General features: G+C 36.8%; 1 protein-coding gene across 3 annotated transcripts in view; it reads right to left on the bottom strand.

Moving 5' to 3' along the window:
• AP3B1 (adaptor related protein complex 3 subunit beta 1) overlaps positions 1-23,559 on the bottom strand; it is a 339,716-nt gene that overhangs the window by 94,292 nt on the left and 221,865 nt on the right. For 2 of the 3 annotated variants that reach the window (XR_013346132.1, XM_077816998.1), the window contains exons 16-22: positions 22,192-22,378; positions 21,071-21,201; positions 18,448-18,550; positions 16,511-16,670; positions 13,551-13,725; positions 1,240-1,312; positions 40-146 (exon numbers count right to left, since the gene is read on the bottom strand). Coding sequence is in view for 2 of the 3 variants with exons in the window: in XM_077816998.1 (XP_077673124.1) it covers positions 40-146; positions 1,240-1,312; positions 13,551-13,725; positions 16,511-16,670; positions 18,448-18,550; positions 21,071-21,201; positions 22,192-22,378 (936 nt within the window). In the remaining variant the exon portion in view is untranslated. The remainder of the gene's footprint in view (positions 1-39; positions 147-1,239; positions 1,313-13,550; positions 13,726-16,510; positions 16,671-18,447; positions 18,551-21,070; positions 21,202-22,191; positions 22,379-23,559) is intronic. The other variant, XM_077816999.1, reaches the window with a different exon arrangement.

Raw genomic sequence — 23,559 nt, 5'->3', positions numbered from 1 at the left:
TCAGTTGGGGGTTTTGGGGGGAAAAAAAAGATTACTTACATCAATGACTGATGACCTTGACAGGCTTAAACCCTCTAGGTCAGCAACTAAACTTGGAGAGAGAATAGCTGGAGTGGGAAATGCTACAGGAGTTGACACAGGATTGACTGCAGGAAAAGAACAGTTGAAAAAAATGGATTTAATAATTTTTTTAAATTAAAAACATTAAGGCAATTAAATACTTCAATTAATAGCATGTATGGTAAGCTGGCATCTTGATTTAACTGAGTTATGCTCAAACACTTTTAAAATCTAGGACTATATTAACCTGGTATATCTCAGAAGATAATGGTAAACTCCCAATGTGAAATTCATATCTGTCAAAAAGTCTGAACTTAACGCTTTGAAGAATGACTGTGGGAGCCCAACAGAAACTAAGAAAATGTAATAAATCAACTTTACTGATTTTATTACGTCATATGTTCAATACAACTTCCTTTTCTAAATTGATACAATAATCTTTTGTTCCTTCTTCCCCATTGCTACTCTCATACTCTTCCTGTGTATTTCATACTCATTACTTCTGTACTACCTACATAGTGCCATATACTGTCATGGTGCTTGGAAAATTAAAGATAATAGATCTAAATCTTTTAAAAATTCCACATTCATGTCTCTCATTAACTCAAATATGACTTCTGTATGCATTTCACTTTCAGGAATGAGTCTGAAAATAAGACATACAAACCTAAAGAATCCACACTACAAGGTTTAGACTAGAAAACAGTTCCAGATCTTTCCATCTTTTTGCAATACTGCATTGTTAGCTGGAATTTTAATTCTTAATGTCTTCTCTATAGTAGTTGAATTAGCTGCCAGACTGACTAAATCAATACATCCTAAGAAATGTCTAAGGTATACCTAAGGCAATAATTCCACTCAAGTGGTAAATGAAGTCATGACACACAAAACAGCTCAAAACAAATGAATGTTTCATATAGTAGCACATTAAAAAAGATACTTTCTGACAGAACTCTAAACTTGACAAGCACAAATTTCAAATTACACATTTAAAACAACAAGTGTGTGATTTCACTAACATCTATATGTGTGCCAGTTAATTGGTATGATAAATGAACAGGATCATTACTTCAGCCATTTAAATTTATGGAAATTATTAGGAATTTATCTTGTGACAAGAAAGATTCTTTGATCCCATTCTTAAAGAAATAAATAATGTTATATAACCAAATTACTTACAATCATCCAAGTCTAGTAGGGACACATCTTGTTTAGTAGGCGCTTTTTTCTCTGGCACTACCATTTCTTTTCTCTGTCAAAATATATGAATATTTCATTTCTGCCATGCCAGTAAAGAGATTCTTCAACACTTTTATAATAGCAGAAAATATTTTCTTCACTTTAAAAGAAAAAAATACCCATTTTGCTCAGCTCAGCATTCTGAGAGTTCACCTTGTGAGAAGGATTTCCGACCAGGGATTAACTGAATTGTATTCCACAAAAAACCTGTTAGTTAAAATGAACATTTCTGAGGCCCCAATAAGCTTGTTTTACTATTCAAATAAAACTTCTAGGGAGACACCGAAACTTTCAGGATTTTCTACAGAGGATGAAAGTGGAAAATCTGGTGAAACCACCCCTTTAGAAGGTAAACCAATCTTAAGCAGTGGTGTTGCTTTCTCTGACCCCACAAATTCATCCAAATGAATGCAATATTATTATTATTTGTACTGCAGTAGCTCCTGTAAGACCCAGTCAGGGACCACTGCTCCAATATAGGCACTGTGCAAACAACAAAAAGTTGGTCCCTGCCACAAAGAATTACAATCTTAATCTTAAAATTTGTGGATGATGCACATATTGTCAATGTGGTAAATAATGACAGGGCAGTCATATCAAGCAATCCAGATTGCTCTATAAGTAGGGTCCATTCAAACAAAATTTGTTTTAATTCAGTCACATCTAAGACGACAGAATGCAGGCCATACCTTCAGAATGGGGGACTCTATCCTCAACAGCAGTGACTCTAAAAATGGATATAGTGGTCATAATGAACAAACAATACAATGTGAGTTCCCAGTGTGATGCTATGGCATAAAGGGCTAATGTGATCTTTGGATGTATAACCAGGGGAGTCAGAGTAGGGAGGCGACCGATACTGGAATACCATGTACAGCATCCACATTTTAAAAAAGATTGGAAAATTTGGAGTGGGTGCAAAAAAGAACTACACAAATGATTCAAGAGATGGCCAAAATGCCTTACACACTGAGATACTTAGAGCTCAAAAGAGGATGAAGCGGTGACTTGATTATGGTGTATGAGTACTTTCATAGGGAGAATAAACGAGTTCTTTAATCTAGTGAAGAAAGGCACAACAAGAACCAACTGCTGGATGTCACAGCCAGACAAATTCAAATTAAAGTAAGGCATACATTGTTAACAGTGAGAATGATAAACCATTGGAACTAACTACAAAGGGACAGGGAAGATTCTCAATCTCTTGTCTTCAGATCAAGATTGGATTCCTTTTTGGAAGATATGTTTTAGTTAAACAAGTTATTGGGCTCTATACAGGAGTCGCTGGCAGAAAATTAATGGCCTGTGGTATACAGGAGGTCAGACAAGATCTTGTAACAGTTCCCTGTGGCCTTAAAATCTGTTAAACTTGTGGGATTTGAAGGTCTGTCAGGGACTCTGTAGATGGCAAATATAAAGTTAAAAGTAAAAATACAAAAAAGAGAAGCCAATTAAAAAAAGACATTCAAAGGACATAATATAAACTGAGTTAAGATCTGCATGTCCCCACTCTCCTCCTCCTGACCAAAAACAGGCTGTGGATATGGAGAAGGGAAGGTATTCAGTACACAAATAAGTTTTAACTATAGATGGAGTAAAGAAGTGGCATATGACTCTGGTTTATGGTAGGATTAAGGTTCAAGGGCTTATCCTGGTTACGGTTTCATCCTTATTACTTGTCCCATTCTAGATAGGACTGTCCAAGATTTTTATCTCCTGTCTTGGGTTTCTGCAGTCCTACTCCTAATCAAACTTTCATGCAGCCAATTAAATTCAATACCAAAAAAGCGTCCCTCTCTCACAAGGGGCTACTGTGGGAAAAGGGTGGGAGTCCTGAGTCTGTCAACAACAGCAGTGCCAACTCATCTGTTGAAAAATCGTGAGTCAAGTCCAAAAAATCCAAAATCTCTTGTAATCACTTGCCTCCAGTAGCTGGAACTTTAAGAAAAAACATCAAATATCTTGAGACTCATGATAAAAGTCTTGAGAGTTGGCAACACAGCAATAATAATACTAATAACTGATCGGAAAGATAAGCACAGAAGAAAGGACAGCCATCCGAGGAGCAGCAGCTGCTCGCTCAACCCTATACTCTTATCTGGGTTGAGGGTACATAATGAGGAAAGGAGGGTGTATTTGGCCAGCCCATTTTTCTTTTCTACTACTTTCTTTTCATTTTGGGGCCCAGGGGAGAGATGATAAAAATGAGAAGAGAAAGCGGACACAGAAGGAAGACACCACTGGACAGAACTGGAATCAAAACTATAGGCCAAGCTGTCTTGATTCTAAGAACTCAGATAGCCCACCTGTAATTAGAATACGTTCAGATTTGACCATTTTTCATTTACACTGAACTTTGACCCAATTTTTTCACCACATTACATCCTCGTAGTACTCCTCTGGTTTATTGAAGATTTCAAAGATATACCATTTTGTGACACCACAAATATAAAATTAACTGCATGATTTCAGTGATGACTTCCAGTATTCATGGTGTTACATTCTGGAATAGCTTTTCTGAACCAGCAACTGATAAGAACACCTCACAGAGGTTGAAAAATGACTCTTTAAAAGACAATTAAAATGTATTTTCTGCACTGAAGTCAATTTTCATCTGTTTTACAGTTCATCTTAAATGTCTGAATAACATCCCCTATTGGGCTCAAGTAACTCAAGGCCTGAACAGGTTTTCCTTTAACTTTCCCAAAATATGTTTGGAGAACAACCACAACTACAGGATCATTATTTCAATTGTGTAATATGTGGCAAGAAAAATGTCATGTTATTAGGTGACTTATTAAAATGCTGTGCTGAGCACAATAGTTGTAGTTTTCCTTCAAACAGCAACAGAATAGCAGGGCCTTCTGGGAACTGTAGCCTCAAACCAACTAAATCAAGATAAAGTTAAAACATGAGGCAAGTCTTATTTTCTAATTCATAATCAAGATCCTGTAACACTATTAAATATACATCAGGTCACATGCAAACATAAGGACAAAGCCAGTTAAATTGGTCTCTCTTATTACAACTTGATTTTTTTCTTTGAATTTTAGAAGGAAAGAAATTCATTGGCTTTTTGGGAATAATAAATAGCCAGGGACGGAAACAAACATTACCAGCAGCTACTTCTACTGAATACAAAAAAGCCTTGCCTTCCAAATCAAGGCTCTAAAAAGGTTCTGATGTTTGGCATTTCTGTGACATTTTTCATTTTTTTCTTTAAAAAAATAAATCCACAGTAAAATCAAAACAGCTTCCTACTTAAAGAACCTACTATGAAAAAAAGCTGAATGCTAAACAAAGTAGTTAAGCTATAGTCTATCAAACATTTCTCCATTTGCAATTCATTTTGGTAATAGAGATAGAACCTGGATAAATGCATATAGGACTTGAAGCAGGAGATTTCTCTTGCTCAATACATAATTCATGTGCTCCGCCTGCAAAGTGTGTAAAATGAGAATTTCACACCACAGCATGAGCCATGGAGCTGCAGAGAAAAGGCAGATGAAATCATATTTTACTGTGTGAATTCTATTTTTTAGCCTCCCAATATTTATACAAAACCATCATTGACAAACCAAATGCATTGACAGATCACCCACTGTTTCCACTGTGTTAGCACTTGAAAAGAGATCAGGCAGAAAGATAGACAATTTGTTTTTGTATATATTTTTTTAAATAGTGGATCAGGTTTTTAACAGTTGAGTGACTGTATTAGGTTTGTATAAGGACGCCAATGGCAGCTGATTTTAAAATCCCAATGTAGAGACTCCTATTTATCTGTGCATCATCCTCAAATCTCCATTTTATTTCTACAATATTTGATTATGTATCTGAATACCTCAGAGTGTCCCTATTGCAAAATGAAATACAAAACAGCAGGGTAAGAAAGTGAATTCTCTACTCACTGTAGTTTAACTAAATAGAATAAAACAAGCTTTTTCGAAGTTAAATTTTTAAAGAGTGAATTGTGAAAATATTAAAAATATTACATGCAGCAAAAGTGATTTGGGGCCATCTTACATGCTAATTTTCACAGTAGAAAATATACCTAGATGCAGATGCAAAATATTTACATAAAAAGCAACCATTTTTCTAATGGTGGTTGTGCTAAACAAGGTATTGATTCAAGTCCACACCATGAAACAACAAATGAAAAACAAACTCAAAAATAGGCTCAACATAATGTAAAGTTCTCTAGACCTGGAGTGAACTTGGAAATGTAACACAGTCAATGTTAATTTCTGGCTTCATACAGCACAATATTTACATGAAATATTTTCAATTTGAATTATAGAGGAAGAAAACCAATGAATCTTATGCCTCTTTGTACATTGGATCAAACTCATATAGAAACCGTAAGGACTGGACAGTTAAGAAACCTCAGTGCATGAACGCCAATAAGATTTTTTTTTTTAAAGTTTAAAAAATTCTTCACCCGTCATGAGGGTCGTTCCAGTCTGCGGCCATTTACAGAACACAAGGTGGCCCTCTTTAAAAAGCACTTTCATAACTTCAGAAATCTATGCTTTTGATACAATATGGGATCATTTCATAGAAAGAGATAAAACTGCATATTACATTCACACAAGACAAATATGAGATTTATAGAGGTACTGTAAAATCGAAGACTTCAGCCCACATAGATTTATGCAAATTTGTTGTGGAAGTGAAAGTTAAACCTGTTATTTCTTGTACCTCTCTTTACTTTAGGAAATATTCCTGTCAAACCTTAGCTATCTTTTCTATAATATGCAGATCTGATCTCTTTTCTGCAATGTTTTACAGTTGAAAATTTTTAAAATTCACAATGAACATGATAAATCAATTCATTTATTAGCATGCGCACGTGTGTGTGTGTGTGTGGGTAATCTCTCCACTTTGCAGTGAGGATGTAAACTAAATCACTCAAGTGCTGGTAGCCCACTAGTGTCTTCCCACAATAACTCCCATTACGCACACACACATACACAGGCCCTAATAAATAATCAAACATTTAAAAACAAACCACAGTTAAGTACAATCTTTGGCACCACAATCTACGATCTGATCCAAATGGGAGGCCCCACAATCCAAATCTGATCCCATTGGCTTCAATGGGTCTTTATGTGGGAAAAAGTGTCAGACCACATTGATCAGATTATACATCTGGGGACTTCTGTAAACAAACTAACAAAATAAACCAAACACCTCTGCACAGATCAGCTAAAGTGCACAATGGTGACCAGCAAAGAACAGATGTTTTAAAACTTTGTATGTGATCTTTGTAGGATAAGCACAATTTGCTTTGTTTATACAGCCTATTTATGTGATATACACAAATAATCATGACGGCCCAATCCTGAGTGCCCTGCATACTCAGAACTCCCAGGAAAGTAAATGGAAATTATGAGTGTGCAATCAATGGTAGGATCAAATCCACACGATACATAAGCTAAACCTTCAAGTTTCATCTTAGATTTTTACAGTGTCTAGAATCAATGCAAACAATTATATTTTATTTTGGTGTCTGAACAGTAAAATTAATCTAAAGACTCTCCATGTGGTAGAGGCTTGCAGAATTGCTGCATAATGAGAAGCTGAGTTAGGAGGAAATGGGTTCAAGACAGAGGTACTATTGACACTAATATACATTACACACTGCATATAAAATATTTGGTATAGCTATGTGTGTAAACATACAAAAATATACACACACACAAAAGTATGTGTTATAATATATTTTTCAGGTAAACTTTTCTTGAAATAGAACTGAAATGCAGAATAAAATCTGTTCTAGTGAAGAATAATTTGCAACAGTTTAAAATACATTATTTTAAACAAAGCCTTCTGCACCTGTATATTTAACAATGGGACATAATTTACAGTTGTAATACAACGATATCTTTTGTGATATAACCATGAATGTTCTTCATACAATACAGCAGAGATTACTATTTTAGTCTGCATTATAAGGAAAGCTGCTTATCTGACACACAGTTTCATAAGACATTTTCTTCAAGGCAAGTACTGTTTCATGATACAAAGGATTGTATTCTCTAAGCTTAAGCGCTAATGCTTATACACAAAGTCACTACAGGTGTCTTTGCTGAAGAGTTAAGGTTGGGTGACTGGCACCCAGGCCAGCCTTGCCTAACCATGAGCAGCCATTCTGCACAGACATACTTGAGTTAGCATCCTCACTGGTGCTGCACTTTCTCATGTGTATTACTAGGACTTCCAGGAGCATATCCCATGGTTCTTTGTGCTGCAGTAAGCTGAACCACTATGATTCTTTCCCAGTAAATTGTGGAAGAACTTGTCTGGTCTTCTGGAGCCTTGGACACACGGGAGTTATTGTGGCAAGACACTAGTGGACTACCAGCACTCGAGTGATTTAGTTTATATCCTCACCGCAAAGTGGTCAGATTACCATCTTGTTTGAAAGCAGAACCTGGGCTCTAACCCATACCCCAGCCTTGCCAGCTAGTTGGGTTTAAAGTGCCACTAAACAGGGACAAGACGTTTGCGTATATGGATGGAAGGGAGTTAGTAAGAGCCTCGGTTAACTGTGGTGAAGACATACTCCCAGAATATACATGCAGATGCACAATACAAATGCTCTATATCTACATCTGTTTATACAGAATAGTATTAATTAGTTTTGATGCATTAATGAAAATATCTACACTCAAGAGGGAAAGTTCTCCCAAATTATATGAACTGTAAGGAATAACTGCAGGTGCTGCTGCTGTGAGCTAACCACAAGCCTTTATAAGTACAGAGACATGAGAATGTAAGCATTGAGACACAGGCTGAAATTTAAGCGACTAACACTGAAGCAATTAAAATACCTAAATATTTCGCACCTTGTTATGTACTATCCTGCACTTAAAATGGTATCACTGATTTTTGGAGAGGGGGAAGAGAATAAATTTTACTCCAGCCTTTAAAAAATATGGTGTACTCATTTATTTATGAATGACAGTATTTTCCATGATTTATGAAACTATAAGTGATTACCCTAACCAGCAAGAAAACCCCCTCAAGGAAGTAATTTTCATCTCATGTATCCATTATTTATCTTGTAGCATCAAGAACAGTTTTCGTTTTATAGTGTTAGCCAGCATAAGCTGTAGTAAGGTTTTTTGGGGGAAAGAAAAAAAAGTCAAATTTTTCTTTGAAGTTGAGTTATTCTGATGTAAATTCCACTGTCACCAGTCAGCTGTGGTGCAAGCGACAACATACAACTAATTCTTATTTACCATTTCATAACAATGTTGGCATCTACTTCATGGACTCAAAGACCTTGTCTACACGTGCAGCAGCATGTAGGGTATGTGTAGCACACTCAGACTACAAGACCAGGAGGGACCAGTGTCTAGTCTGACATACTGCAGGCCACACAACCTCACCCATCCACTGCTGTAATAGCTACACACAGCAGCACATAGCTTTGGCTACCAGAACCTTTCCCCACTTCCTCCCCCCGGCCAGAGTCTTTTGCTGCAGTGGTGAAGGGCTCTGGCAGCAGGACACTAAAAATAGCAGTGTAGATGTGAGAGGCACTGCTTGGGCACATAGAGCGCCCATGTAAAGTACATACCACCTAGGGCTCAGGCATGTAGGGAATTCTACTCTAATAAGCAGTGCCTCACCATCTACACAGATATTTATATCCTGCTAGCAGTGTCTGTACTCTACACGCTGCCTTAAGCACAGACGTACCTATAGTCAATTTTCTAAGCGTGAAGGCACAGATATGACTAGTGCTATATATCTGTTACAGACGTTTGGTCATATAGTCACAAAAATGATGATATAAGCCAGCAACAGAGATAAGGCAATATATGTTGTGTGGCGCAATTTTTCCACACACTGCACACTGCACAGCTGGATACTGGAAAGCACTCAACTGGAAATTCTGATATTGGAAGGGATGGCACAAAGAAGTGACCAACTCCTTAACTTTTGGAAAGAAGAGTTACAGAAAGTCATTATTTCTGTGAAAACCCACATTCTCAGTGAACAAATACAACCAAAGCTACTGAGAACAGATTTCAGGTTGATAGGGAAAGGTGTATTTTGTGATGGGGAAAAATATTGGCATATTAGATGATATACAAGATGATAATTTGCTATTATTTTAACAGTGGTCATGCACCAACACAACATGCAGAAGTCTGTAATTGTCAATGGAAGCCCACCACTCAGCAGCCAGTATTTTTCCTCTCTCTCTTCCAACTGCCTACATTGTTGCTTGTAATCAAAGCTTAAAAACACATCCATAAGGATTCCAAATTAGGGTATCCAAAACAGTAGTCCAGAGAGCGGTCCAGTTGTGGCCTCTGAATCACTAAAAGTTTTGCTTAGGGGTTTAATGGCTTTGTTTCCAGCTTTAAAAGAGTTATTGTTTTGTAAAACACAAACAAACATTCAGAAAAGGATATTGTATAATATATAGAAAAGTAGGTGAGATCCCAATAACCACCTCAGCTTTCTGCCTCTTTATTAACCATTATCACCTATCAACTGGAAGACACTCCTGTCCATGTGGTGCCTGGGGGGTAGAAGAGGTGCCTATCTGTCTATCTTCTTCCTTCCCACTCCATAGGTCTCTGGAAGCTCTCAGGTAGTCTCGGTATAGTGCATGCACTGTTGTGGCAGCATGAACCCAACATTAGAATATTCATAAGTTTAGTTATTATTTTGGCATACTGCCAAGATTTTCCTGAGACATGCAATTCAGAGATGGGAAATGGCATTTTTAGCAGTTAATTTCAGCAAAAGCTAAACCAAATTTCATGAGATAAAGAAAAGGAACTTCTGTAGCTCAAGATTGTTCCCACTGCCTAATATCAAAGGTCTGCTGCACACAACAGAGGTGTGAGAGCTTCTCGAAGAATCCTTTATAATGGAAAATCTTAAGAAAACTAAATACATCAAAGGTTTTTTTATTCTTATAAAGTATTTAGTAATAGAGCTCATCAGAAAGTGATATTTTCTAGAATTTTTTCAAAAGAAATGATTTTTTCAAAAATTTTCACTAAAATATTCCAGTTTTCAAAAACTGCAACTTTTTTTGTCAGTCTTTAAAATGAAAAAATTCAATCAGCTCTATTATTAATCAAGGCATGTTCAAAGTTTATTCCTAAAAACATTTTTTCAAACTATCTAAAATGTTTTCCAGAATAAATATGTGAAGTGGTAGTGCAGTAGAACATATGAACAAACTTACCTGCATTGGAATGCTGCTTGTGCTCACCTTGCTAACCAGATAAGTCTTTGATGGGTATGGAAGCAATAGGGATGGGACCAGTTCTCCTGGTTGGGGGCGAGAGGTGGGGGGAAGGACAGGGGGCTGCGCTACATGTGCTCCCATTGGTTCTTCTCCTGATGCTCTGCAGCGTGTGGGTAAAGAGGAGATAGCTGTTTCTTTCTCATCTACTTACCATCACCACCCCATTCCCTATCGTGTGTGTGTGTGTGAGTGGGGGGGGGGGGGGGGTTTGATATTAGGTCCCAGGAACTCAATAAGCCGCTTGGGCAGGGTCCCTGAGCACAACATTGCACAGTGAGGGCGTGGCCTCCATGTCTCATGCAGTGTATGGCCTCCCTTCATCTCATCCCTCCTACTTCCTGTGTGGAGGAGGGGAATATTTTGGGACTCTGGCTTCCAGCCAGGGTTCATGGGCAGGCCTGACAGTGGAGAGGAGGCACTGCCCTTGGACCCACCCTCAGGTTTGTAGAAACCAATGCCACTCATGCGCAGTTGAAATCAGCACTAGACCAGCCCTGTTAGGTAGTCTGGGGAGTGGTTTCCTTTTCAAATAATCTTTTAAATAAAGTTGTGGCCTCCACATTTATCCATACTGTGGCATACATGTCACACTGTTTCCATATCCACATCAATAGTGTCAGGTGACATCTGTTTTGATTATATTAACTGGTCTTTAAAGAAATAGGAATCTTGAACGAAAAGTGCTTGGTTTATTTTTAAAATCCCTAACTCTCAAATAAACATATTAAAATTAAAATGGAGACTTCTCAAATCCCTGGAAGTTACTATAAAAAAATACATGGGTAGAAATGAACAAAACGTTTTCGTTTTGACAATAGGAAAAGGTGTTTCACAGAAATTTTCACTATTCTCCTTCCCTACAAGGTTCAGCCTGGGTTTCACATTTATTATGTCCACACGGATTTGAACATAAGATTTTGATCAGCTTACAAGTAAAAAAATACTTTGCTAATTTCCAGGCCTACAAATACAGCCAAAATCTGAGAACTGAGCTAGATTCTTTCCTTCTCATGCACGGACATCCATAATAAAGGTTCTGCAAGCTGAACAGTGCCCTCATTTATAGCTCTGCAAAATCACTGCCTTCAAACATTTGTTTGAATATGCAAGAAGGAATAGTATCCAGCACACACGCATAGCTATTTCAGCTTTACAATGTTAACTTGAGTAAAAAAGCAGTGTAACCTCTTTTTTTCCCCCCACTCATGTAAGCAGTTATGACTGAGCATACCCAGACAACAGCTCTGCTTAGTGGGATGGTGCCATTTTTGTACCTTGACACTTCTCAGAGTCCAACTTAAAAGCCACATTTGAGAGCTTGGGACTTTATGCATCTTATGAGAGATTTCATGGAATCTGGGAGTCTTCCCCAATTCTGAAGTGACAACACGTTATATACTCCCTCTCCTATGAAATAAAACACATTCTAAACACAGTATAAAATGCTTTGAAGTTGCAGCTCAGGCTGCAGCCTGGGATCTGAAGCCTTTGGATGAAAGTGGGCTTCAGAGCCTGAACTCAAGCCTGAGCCGCAACTTCAAACCACTGATTACACAGCTAGTTTTAGCATGCAAGTGTGAGCCCCAATACCCCAAGTCTGCCCGCTTTGGGTGGGAAGCTCACTACTGTAGGCTGACCAGACATACCTTTAGAATGCAGCATGTTAGCTCTAAATCAAATCAAATTTCTCTAATGCACTTTAACACACTGTAAGAAAAGGAGTACTTGTGGCACCTTAGAGACTAACGAATTTATTTGAGCATAAGCTTTCGTGAGCTACAGCTCACTTCATCGGAAGCATTCAGCTCTCCTGCTGGTAATAGCTCACCTTAAGTGGTCACTCTGGTTACAATGTGTATGGTAACACGCATTGATTCATGTTCTCTATGTATATAAATCTCCCCACTGTATTTTCCACTGAATGCATCTGATGAAGTGAGCTGTAGCTCACGAAAGCTTATGCTCAAATAAATTTGTTAGTCTCTAAGGTGCCACAAGTACTCCTTTTCTTTTTGCGAATACAGACTAACACGGCTGCTACTCTGAAACCTAACACGCTGTGTAGCCAAGCTCTTAGTTTTGCAAATACCCAATACCCTTAGGTATGTGCATGCAAACCTTGACTAACATTCACTGGGGTATCTGTGCACTTACGCAGAGGCATGCAAATGTGCATATGACTTTTTACATTCATGTTTGAAGATCTGGCCCTAAATTTATTTGCACAAGGGGATTTCAACAGCTAAACAGAGACTGAGCTTGGAAAAGAGAGAGCTAAAGGGAGATATGACTGAGGTCTATAAAATCATGACTGGTGTAGAGAAAGTAGATAAGGAAGTGTTGTTTATATTTTTCATAACAGAAGAGCTAGGGGTCAACAAATGAAATTAATAGGCAGCAGGTTTAAAACAAATAAAAGGAAGTATTTCTTCACACAACATACAGTCAACTTGTAGAACCACTTGCCAGAGGAAGTTGTGAAGGTCAAGACTATAACAGGATTCAAAAAAGAACTAGATAAATGTATGGAGGATAGGTCCATCAATTGCTGTTAGCCAGGATGGGCAGGAATGGTGTCCCTAGCCTCTGTTTGCCAGAAGCTGGGAATGAGTGACAAGGGATGGATCACTTGATGATTACCTGTTCTGTTCATTCCCTCTGAGGCACATGGCACTGGCCACTGTCAAAAGACAGGATACAGGGCTAGATGGACCTCTGGTCTGACCCAGTAGGGCCATTCTTACATTCTTATGATGTAACTGAGATTGAACTCTGGCCCCAGGAACACATAGAAGGTTAGTTTCAAATGTTTGTTAGATATACAAGTAGTTTTAATCTGGATAAATAAAATTAATTTTTACCACGCAGCGTAATCTCAGAGAATTTCTAGATCCCAGAGCCCATTAAAAAATAGAAATACACATACATGAATGACTGGACACAGCTTTATACAAGCTAATATAGATTTTACCTTGGAGGCAGCAGCATTTTTAGGCTTTCTAGACTCAGCATCACTTTCAGAGTCAGATTCCGATTCGGAGTCCGATGAATTTTCCTCTGTTGAGATAGATTCTGAGTCAGAGGAACCAGAACTTTTCCTTTTTTTGGAAATCAACTTTGTTTTCTTCTCTGTCTCATCTGAGTCACTGTGTGTAAAAAGAACAGGTTCTTCATTCATTTTTAAAGTCAAGGAATAAAGAACAATATCTGGTTGTAAAAAGAAACCGACACATAGAAAACAAAAGCTCAGACAATGTTCTACACTCTGGCATTCCAAACCTTTAATAAACTAGGCTCTATCCACCAAGTCCTCATTACAACTGAAACCTGGTGAAAATGGCACAACAGCAAGACATATCCACAAAGCTATACAGACATTACTGTGTATCTCTAAATAAACTATCTTACCAGATTATCCAAACCCATCAATTACATAATCACATACTTCAAAAAGAACAATAAAATGGAAAGGTCATAAAACACCACTGAAAACAAAGTCATCAATAACTATTAAGGGAATAACTAATGTCTGGGTGTACTAAATTTATGGCATTTGCTAGAAAAATGTGCCTACTGTATTAAACTGAGAAACTTTCAGACTAGGTAAGCTTTGATTAAAGGAATCTGGATGGATTTTAAAGCTTTTTGGGGGGCAAACAAACATCCCTTTTCTGGTCAATGTACTATTGTTCATTCATGCCTCTAAATTAAATTAACTAGAAAGAGAAAAGTATTTATAAAAATAATTGGCTGGAAGGGGCCAATACACAGTGCTATTGTTGTGCCACCTTCTCACACCCTCTCTCATGCTGAGTAGGTTTCAGAGTAACAGCCATGTTAGTCTGTACTCGCAAAAAGAAAAGGAGTACTTGTGGCACCTTAGAGACTCACCAATTTATTTGAGCATAAGCTTTCGTGAGCTACAGCTCACTTCATTGGATGCATACTGTGGAAAATACAGAAGATGTTTTTATACACACAGACCATGAAAAAATGGGTGTTTATTACTACAAAAGGTTTTCTCTCATGTTGAGTAGTACCTTACTGAAATAGTCCATGCATGTCAGTGGAATATTTCACAGGGCAAGATACCACTCAACAAGAGTAAGGCAACTATATAGAGCCCGGATTTTTAATGGAAGTTCTGGTTCTGTTTTTTAAATAAATTTTATACTTTTGCTAAGTCTTTGGGGGAAATGAAGGTATGTGCTCTGCAAATGCTACTGTTCCACAAGATGCACAATATTTTACAGGGAGGAAAAAAACCTTGAAAAAAAAATCTAAGGACACAGAAAAAAGTTTGGAGGAAAAAAAATCAATATTTCTTAGAATTGAATTCTCTGAAGCTAATATGATTCCCACTTATTAAAAATGGAGATATGGTAACAATACACAGCACATGTAATTATATTTGAACTCTAAAAATTATATTTTTAGAACCAAAGGAAAGTAGTGCTGCTTATGGCAGAAGCTTTAACATGCTATGAATCTAAAACTGAACAAGAGTGCTACAGCGCCATGTAGAAAGCAACTGTTACAAGAGCATATCTGTTCTTCAAAACCAAGGTGAAAGAAATAGGTTTTTGAAGTAACATCAGAATTAAACTGCATATACAATAACCTTCCACAAACATTTATGAGGTCACTGAAAAAAGTCACAGTTTGCTTCTGTTTAAACTTAGTTACTCATTCCAACCAAAACTGGTGCCAACCAAACCCATCTCTGTTTCCTCACAGGCCCTAACATGGAACCTAAACAATAGTATTTGCATCAAAAAGGAATCCACTGTGAGTCAGATATTCTTTTAGTTCAATAAGTAAAGCAATTTGTTTTGAATAAACACAGCTTCTAGCTTTAAGATAATATTTTTATCTTGAAAATCTTATTTTATTATGCATCATTCAATTTTGATGGGTAATCATTGTTTACCTAACTACTTAGAATTTCACATGTTAATCTAATGAAAAGAATTTACTGGTAACTAGCTTTTTAACTTTGCAATGATGAAAAGCCTGTATTAATTTAACCTACAGATTTCATTTGTTCTGAACAGGAAAAACAATATAAATCACTTTTAAAATCATTAAATCCTGACTTAAATTAATAAAGTCATAATTAGGGCATTATGCTGTGTTTGTTATGGAAGTGGCAGGGCGAGCTGCTTTAATTACTGTCTGTAATAAAAGGAGCAGAGTGCGTACTGCGCCCCAATCAGCGCTGTCAGCCACGACTGAGCTGAGCTGCAAACTCATCAAGTGAGCTGGCAGCAGGATACAGAGTAAAGGGTGATCATGTCGGCAGAGACCACTTGCTGACGGCATGGAAAAACAGATTCATGCAATCCAAGGTATTAGCCCCAATTACTCAAAATTTTAATGATACTCTAATACTTGATAACGCTGTTGTTAATGGACAATCTTAAAAAACGCTAACACTTAAATATCTTATAACTGTCTCCCTTCACAGCCCTTGCCTCTACTATTTCAATCATAATCTTTTTAATATAACATTATTTAGAAAAATCAATTGTCTTAGTTACATAATGGCAAAGTGTTGAAGGATTTAATTTTAGCCCTCAGCAAAATTGCCACAAAAGGTAATTAAGTGTTTCATACAACTGCCTGATCCCTTAACTAGCCTCCCAAGGTTACTTCTATTTTCAGAAAGCCACCCCAAGATTTTACTACTGAGGTATGAAAATTCAGCTTCAGAAGAGTTCAGTTAATGAAAATATGAAACACACACATTCAAACTATACTGAAAAAGGTAATGTCACTCAAAATGCATGGGTGTCTACGGTTCTTTTAAGCCAATATTTTCAGATATTTCCTCTGACTCAAGGAAGTAGCCTAATTTGGTATTCAAAAGCGTGTTTACATCCAAAGCACTCCAAATGCTCTTTAAAGGATAAAAACACACTACATATTTACCTTTCCTCAGTAGTTTTGAACTTTTTCTTTGCTGTACCTTCTTTGCTCTCTGATTCACTGTCACTCAGTTCTTCACTTGAAGAACTCTCACTATTCTCCATGCTGCTGCCTTCTTCCTTCTCATTCTTCTCTTTTTCACTTTCACTAGTAGATTCACTCTCTAAAACACAAAAACACTAAATCTTACATTTTTATGAATATAGTTTTATATATGTAGTACATAGTGGAGCCCAAACGTGTATATAGCTATAAAAAAGAAATGTATAATTTTATTTGCCGGATTTTATATTTACCCAGAGTCCAAACATTTTTTTTTATTTTCTTTATCGCTAACTTGTAAGTTTTGCTATTTCAAAAGACTGTTCTCTTGAACACACGGTACTGTACCCGTCCAAATTAGGACACTTTAAATTGATTAGTTGTACCAGGATCCTTACCAATACTCTTGAAAAAAAATACATGTAAACACAAGGAGTAAGAAACAACTTCCTGAATCCTCTAGACCAAGCCTTTACTCTAATGAAGGACTACCCTCTACACTAACTGCCTAAGTATTTATCTAATCTAATCTAGAACACCTATACTGATGATTTAACCACCTATTTCAATAAGTTATTCATTTTCTAACTAATCTTATAGTTGAAAAACATTCCTCATGTCTAAGTTGAATGTATCCCTTTCTAGCTTCATCCACCAATCACCCTAAGTAATTCTCCTCTACTCAGATACACTCATTTTTTAGGGGGAATTCAGATGTGAAAACATCTCTTTTCCATGCATTTCAACCTTACATACACACATGCTAATTCTTCTGATTCTCAAATGCTAAACATTGAGGCCCTGATTGCCCCCTATGTCTGAACTATATTCAGATGCAGTGGAGAGGGGCAGCCTCAAGAAGCTGCTTATGTGGCTTTAAGTACCCTTAAAAGACTGGAGTATCTGGACACATGGTTCCTTACTTCGCTTATTTCACACAACTCCTCTGATATGAGCCATCTGCCATTCTTTCATTAGCCCAATGTCTACATAAATAGAAAGTTTGGTACTCTATAGTGAAAGCATAATGCAATCAAACCTCCATTAATAGAAAACATAGTAAAATATACTATAGTGGTGATACTCTGACCTCAGTGGTTCAGGAGCCAAATTAGTCATCATCATTAACCAAAAGAGCCATAGTCGTATGAATTCATTGCTTCATTAACTATAGTATTATATATCCATATTTAAACAGCATGACAGGGGAAATATTTAGTTTTATTTTATTTATTTATTATTCTCACATCAAAATGACTGACCAAGTATTATTATTTTATCAACTACAACTGGTTAACAACAAAGTAAAAGCATCCCAATTGGTTAATAATTAAATTACACGGTTTTAATATCATGTGCTGCAAAGGGCTGCAGGATACATATTAAAGAGCCACTTGTGGCTCTCAAGCCTCAGTCTGAGTATCGCTGCACTATAATGTAGCTGGGTATTAACAACATGCCATTGCATGTGGCCAAAACAGGTACCTCAGTAAAAGCCAATTAAAACACCTGGATCCAATCCTCAGAGATGATAAATATCTGTAACTCCCCACAACTATGTCTGTAGACATTTTTATTCCTAGACAGTATGCACATTTGACTTCAGTGGGTTGCAGAACCTCTCAAGATCAGTCAAGTTTGATAAGAGTAACGCCTTTCCATGTATTTTAACTAAGAAGCAAAGTAAAGTCTATTAAACTCATATAATTTACATACTTACAGATGACATTAGCCATACAATTAGTACTTATCACACAGCTGCCATGAAGTTAAGTGTAAGCATTATTCCCCCATTTATACATAACACTGATGTTTTTTAACTGCTCCAGCTGTAATAGCACCACGTTTTGATGGTATGATAAATCAAAAAGACTTGTAATTAGTAGCCATATACATACCGGTGTCAGTAGTACTGGCTGATTCCTCCTCTGAATCAGAGTAAAACTTCTCTGTAGGTTTCTCTTTCTTTGCCTTGCCTAATGCCACAGACCATTCTTTTCCCTGTAAGTGAATTACAAATGTTTCTGCATATGTAAACTTAAATTGAAAGTATTTAGTAAAATAATTTACTTCTATATTCAGTTATGTAGAAAAAGAGACAATGTGGTGAAGAAAGCCAATGGGATCACAGACTGCCTCCAAAAAGGATTATTATATGTAAGATAAGGCAAATTATTATAGATTGTATTATGATAAAACCAGGAGTACTAGATCACTGGGTCCAGCTGAGCTCAGCTTTCCATAGGCCTTGAGGGAATAAAGAATGAGAAAGGTGACTATACACCACCTTCAACGCCCCCAAGTTTTAAGTGTAATCTTAGGGCTGCTCTATCTTGTTCTAGGCTGCAATGTCCCCCCTAACAGGCAATTTTTACGCACCAGAACACATATGTTCTGGCCATATCCTTTCCTCCTCACCCAAGTTCCCTATACCATGGGAGAGGGAGGGCAATAGAGCAGTGTAGGACCTGTGGAGGATTGCTGTAGCCTGGGAAAAACCCTCTGATAGCCAGCTAAGCTAGTAGAGTGGTGCAAGTCAGTTACACAGTGATGGCAGTGATTTGGAAATCACATTAAAATTTAGAGAACAGGAAGCTATGGTAGTAGGGTTGGAAGCTATTGAATTGTATGAACACAGGGATCACAGAGACTTGGTTAAAGCTCAGTACAAACATGGGTACTTCTGATAATGTTTTTTTCCTCAGAGTAATCTACATTTGAATTCTCTACCTCCCAACTAATATTCATGGGAAAAACATGAACATTTACTTGGATATCAGTGGTACCTTGAGATGCTTAACCACTCAGGTTCTCTCTCATACATAGTATTAAAGAGACTGCAAAACTGGGGTCAGTAAAGAATTTTCCCAAGGACATACTTGGCAATACCCTTGGAGAAGGACTGTCATGTGTCAAGATCCCTGAGCGGTTATCTATTAGAAACAAGAGGATATATCTCACATGATCAATTTCCTGTGATTGCAGCAGCCAAACACCTTATTGTCTTCAATATTAGGTGTAAAGATGTCTTCACACCTTCTTTCAGGCCCTCCTCTACTCCTTGAATGCCCTTCCTGAGCTGATTAGCTTTCCCTCAGACCCTCCTCATTCAAGTCCCTCCTTAAGACCCATTTTTGCTGCAATTTCAGCTGGAATAGGAGCAAACAGATCATCCATTTACTAAAGAAGAGATCCCAACTCTTTACAACATGCTATGCCCTAGCCCTTGTAACTTACCTTATTGGCTGCCTCATTGTCCCTGGCTGTCTTACTGCCTGCTAAGTACATCATGTTTAATTTAGCTTGGCAGCTGCTCAGGACGGAGATCACACTCCTTTACAAAAAGACGACGAGTACTTGTGGCACCTTAGAGACTATCTAATTTATTTGAGCATAAGCTTTCGTGGGCTACAGCCCACTTCATCAGATGCATAGAATGGAACGTATAGTCAGAAGATATATATATATATATACACACATACAGAGAACATGAAAAGGTGGAAGTAGCCATACCAACAGTAAGAGGCTAATTAATTAAGATGAGCTATTATCAGCAGGAGAAAAAAACTTTTGTAGTGATAATCAAGATGGCTCATTTAGACAGTTGACAAGAAGCTTTTCTGTTTTGGTGGCTGTCTAGCTCACCTCTGATGTCATAATAGTAATTTACACACACACACACGATTTTCAAAAGTGCCTGAATGATTCAGGAGAAGTCCCACTGACTGAATGGGACTTGTGCTCTTACTCAGGTGATTTTGAAAATAAAATCCCACCCATCATATATACATGTGGAGCCTAGAAGCTGCATTAAGGATCAGGGCCCCATCATGCTACTTGACATACAAACACATGGAAAACTAGGCCCTGTTCTAAGTTCACAATTTAAGCATGAAATTAGTATGAAGGTGGAAAACGGATTCTTAATTCAAAAACTGACTATCCCATCAGAAGATGAAGAAAAGTGATACATTGTGCATTTTAGGTTTTCTGAATAGATTTTGCATACCATTGTTTCTTTCCCCATCTCCATTATACTATGAAAAATATGCAAAGGACACATTCATGGTTTATCTTTGAGTCCTCTATTTGCTCTTGTTTATAATGATACTTCCTTATTTTCTTCTGTTTAGGCTTAGATTAGATTAAAGGTTATATTAAATGGGAAGAAGTTTCATTTACTGCAACTTCTACACCATCAACTGCAATCAAAATATTGCTGCACAACTGACAAAAACTCAATAAACCAAGGTGAAGAAAACTCATGGAAGTGAGTAAAAAACATCCATGAGGAAGATGGAAAAAAGGAACATTTTCCATGAGGAAACACACACTGCATCTCAGTGGGGGAGCATCTAATTTTTTTTCCCCGGATGTAGGCCACATAAGATGACTGGATTCAATTTGCAGTTTACACAAACCAAAAGAATAATTTAAAACCATTTCTTTTATATAACACAATTATTTTATCTTAAATGTCTACAAATACGTTAAGCAAAGTTACTCTTAATGTCAGCGTACCAACTCAATTACTTCAACATTTCGCACTGATGGGTCAGGCGCCACCTCTGGCCAATTAGATAACTCCAGGTACCCAATGGCTTTGGTGTTCAGAGTATGAGATAAGGTGCCAAGCTGGAAACGATCCCTATCTATTAAAAAAAAAAGGGGGAGGGGAAAAAATATACAAACAACATGAGCTCTATATCACAAAGAGCAATCTTAATCATGGCTAAAGGTAATTGGCATTATATTACCTCAAATGTCATGGAATAAATATAAACTAGGAAGCTCTTCATAGGTCAAAAAACTGATTTCAGTCCATAGATTACAATAATCTCCCCCATAATGGTCAATAAAAAAGCTAATCAGTCAGTGTGTTTAGAGGTGTTGCTCTGAAATGTAGCTTCTCTAAAAATTACTTTACTGTGAATATTAAGAATGACAGCACAGTTAAACAATCCATATACATGTCTTGGCACAAACACATCCAGAATTGTAATAGTTTTTTTTTCAAAATGAAGCTGCTTTTAGAGCTTTAAATCCTGGATTCAATAACTATATACAAAATAAAATGGCGAAGAAGCAGCACAAGATTATATTTTTAATCGGAACGATAACTTTTTAACAGGAAAGAATCCTATATAGTAGTTTTGATTTTTAAAAATACCTAGGGAAAACAAGTATCAGAGAAATAGCCACATCTGAAAAAGAACCTGAATAGATTACATTTTTATTAAATTTCATATGGATAATGTATTAACAATAGTTACACTAACATCCCTCTATTAACGTGGACAATCTTGCTGAGTGGCAAAGACATCTCCCTAAATAAAAGAGAAGTTTACTCTTACTTGAGATGTATACTTTCTATTATTCAAACCAAATTTAAACCCAACATGAATAGAAATTGATAAACATGTTCAGGATTATCAGGTAAATATGATATGTGGGCAACATACAAACCAAGATGTTATTATGACTTTAAACCTTGCTTGTTGAAAAACAAGTGATTAAGCAAAGTGCATACTGTTCTCATTTGTATTTTCTAAGTGACACAATTTTAGGCATATTAGAAAGAGAATATGCTGCCACATTGCTTTAGGCAATCAACATTCTGCAGATGATTTTGGCAGTCATACCTTTAAAAGGAGACTCAAGCAATGGGGCAGGTTTCTGTGCCAGAAATATTTTTTTGGCATATTTGCTTAAAGCTCCACTCTTCTCATTCGGAACAATAAGCTGCCTAATAAATCTTGTACGGTCTCTGATGTCGTAGCTTTGATCATACTTGCTGAGATTTAATATGTACTGGGTAAGCAATTTTGTCTGCGGAAAAAAACAGGACAAGAAGAGAATACAAGTTATTTATGATTATTGATAACTCTGGATAAACATATTTAAAGAGGTAATAAAAATGAATGGTTATGTCAAACAAATGTTGTTCCATAGGGAATATGCATTTCTAATGCTGCAAATGGAATTTTGAAGCCAAACCACATGTCCTCTTCTGTACCGGGGAGGTGAATGCTGAGTACTGAGAAGCAGCCATGTGCTAGATTATTAAACTGCTGAAGTGGAAAGAAAGGCATCATTAAAAAAATAATCATATATGGCAAACCCGCTGAAGGGTCTACGTGAGGATAATGAATGTGGAAATACAACTAAAAACATGGCACTCAAAACTTAATCGGAAAAATATGCAGGACATCAAAACATCAGAGGGTATTAGGGGGCTGGCAAACTGCTTCTGCTGAGGTGTGTTTTATGAAGAGATACTGTCCCTGGCATAAGCAGTGTCTGCACTCTGACTGCACTCAGTTACTTTACCCTGAATTATGACCCATTAAAGCAGACACATGAATCACTGAACTGGATTACTGCAAATTATTTGCAGTGCATTTAGCTGTTACTTTTTCATAAAAGCAAGCTGCTGATGCCCTCTAAAAACCAGGATAAAAGACTTCTTCCATTTTTTTCTTGCAGCTTAAAGCCTCCAGTAATATCGGTCATTTATTTATTTATGTAAGGAAGCAACTTATATTATCGCAGCTTTTTACAGCATAATAGGATTTCCTAATTCGATGTCTGAGAATATTAACAGGAATTGAGTAATTTTAATAATTCAGTTTAATTTAAATAAAACAGAGAAACACAGGGAACAGGAACATTCTGCTGCAAAAAGCTTAGATTTGCAGAACACGGTGTAAAGAGAGTAATACTGTACGTAGAGCTCCAAACCACTTATATAAATACATTTCCAAGACATTAAAAGAGAAACTGCTAAAAATAATTTGATCTGACAAATAAATACATTTTCAGTGCATCAAATGAAAACTGATGAATTATGAAGGAATTTTTTTTTAAAAAAAACCCTAAATTTGTCAAAGGGAATTTTTTAAATTGAAAAACATAAGCTCCTTGCATATTTTATTTTTTGCTATGCATTTAGCTTCATTTTTGTGCTGTATTATAACAATAACTCAAGAGTTTTATAGTGTGGGATAGAA

This window comes from Eretmochelys imbricata, chromosome 5, assembly GCF_965152235.1.
Source record: "Eretmochelys imbricata isolate rEreImb1 chromosome 5, rEreImb1.hap1, whole genome shotgun sequence".
Classification (NCBI taxonomy): domain Eukaryota; kingdom Metazoa; phylum Chordata; order Testudines; family Cheloniidae; genus Eretmochelys; species Eretmochelys imbricata.
This window is presented reverse-complemented; position numbering and strand designations above follow the sequence as displayed.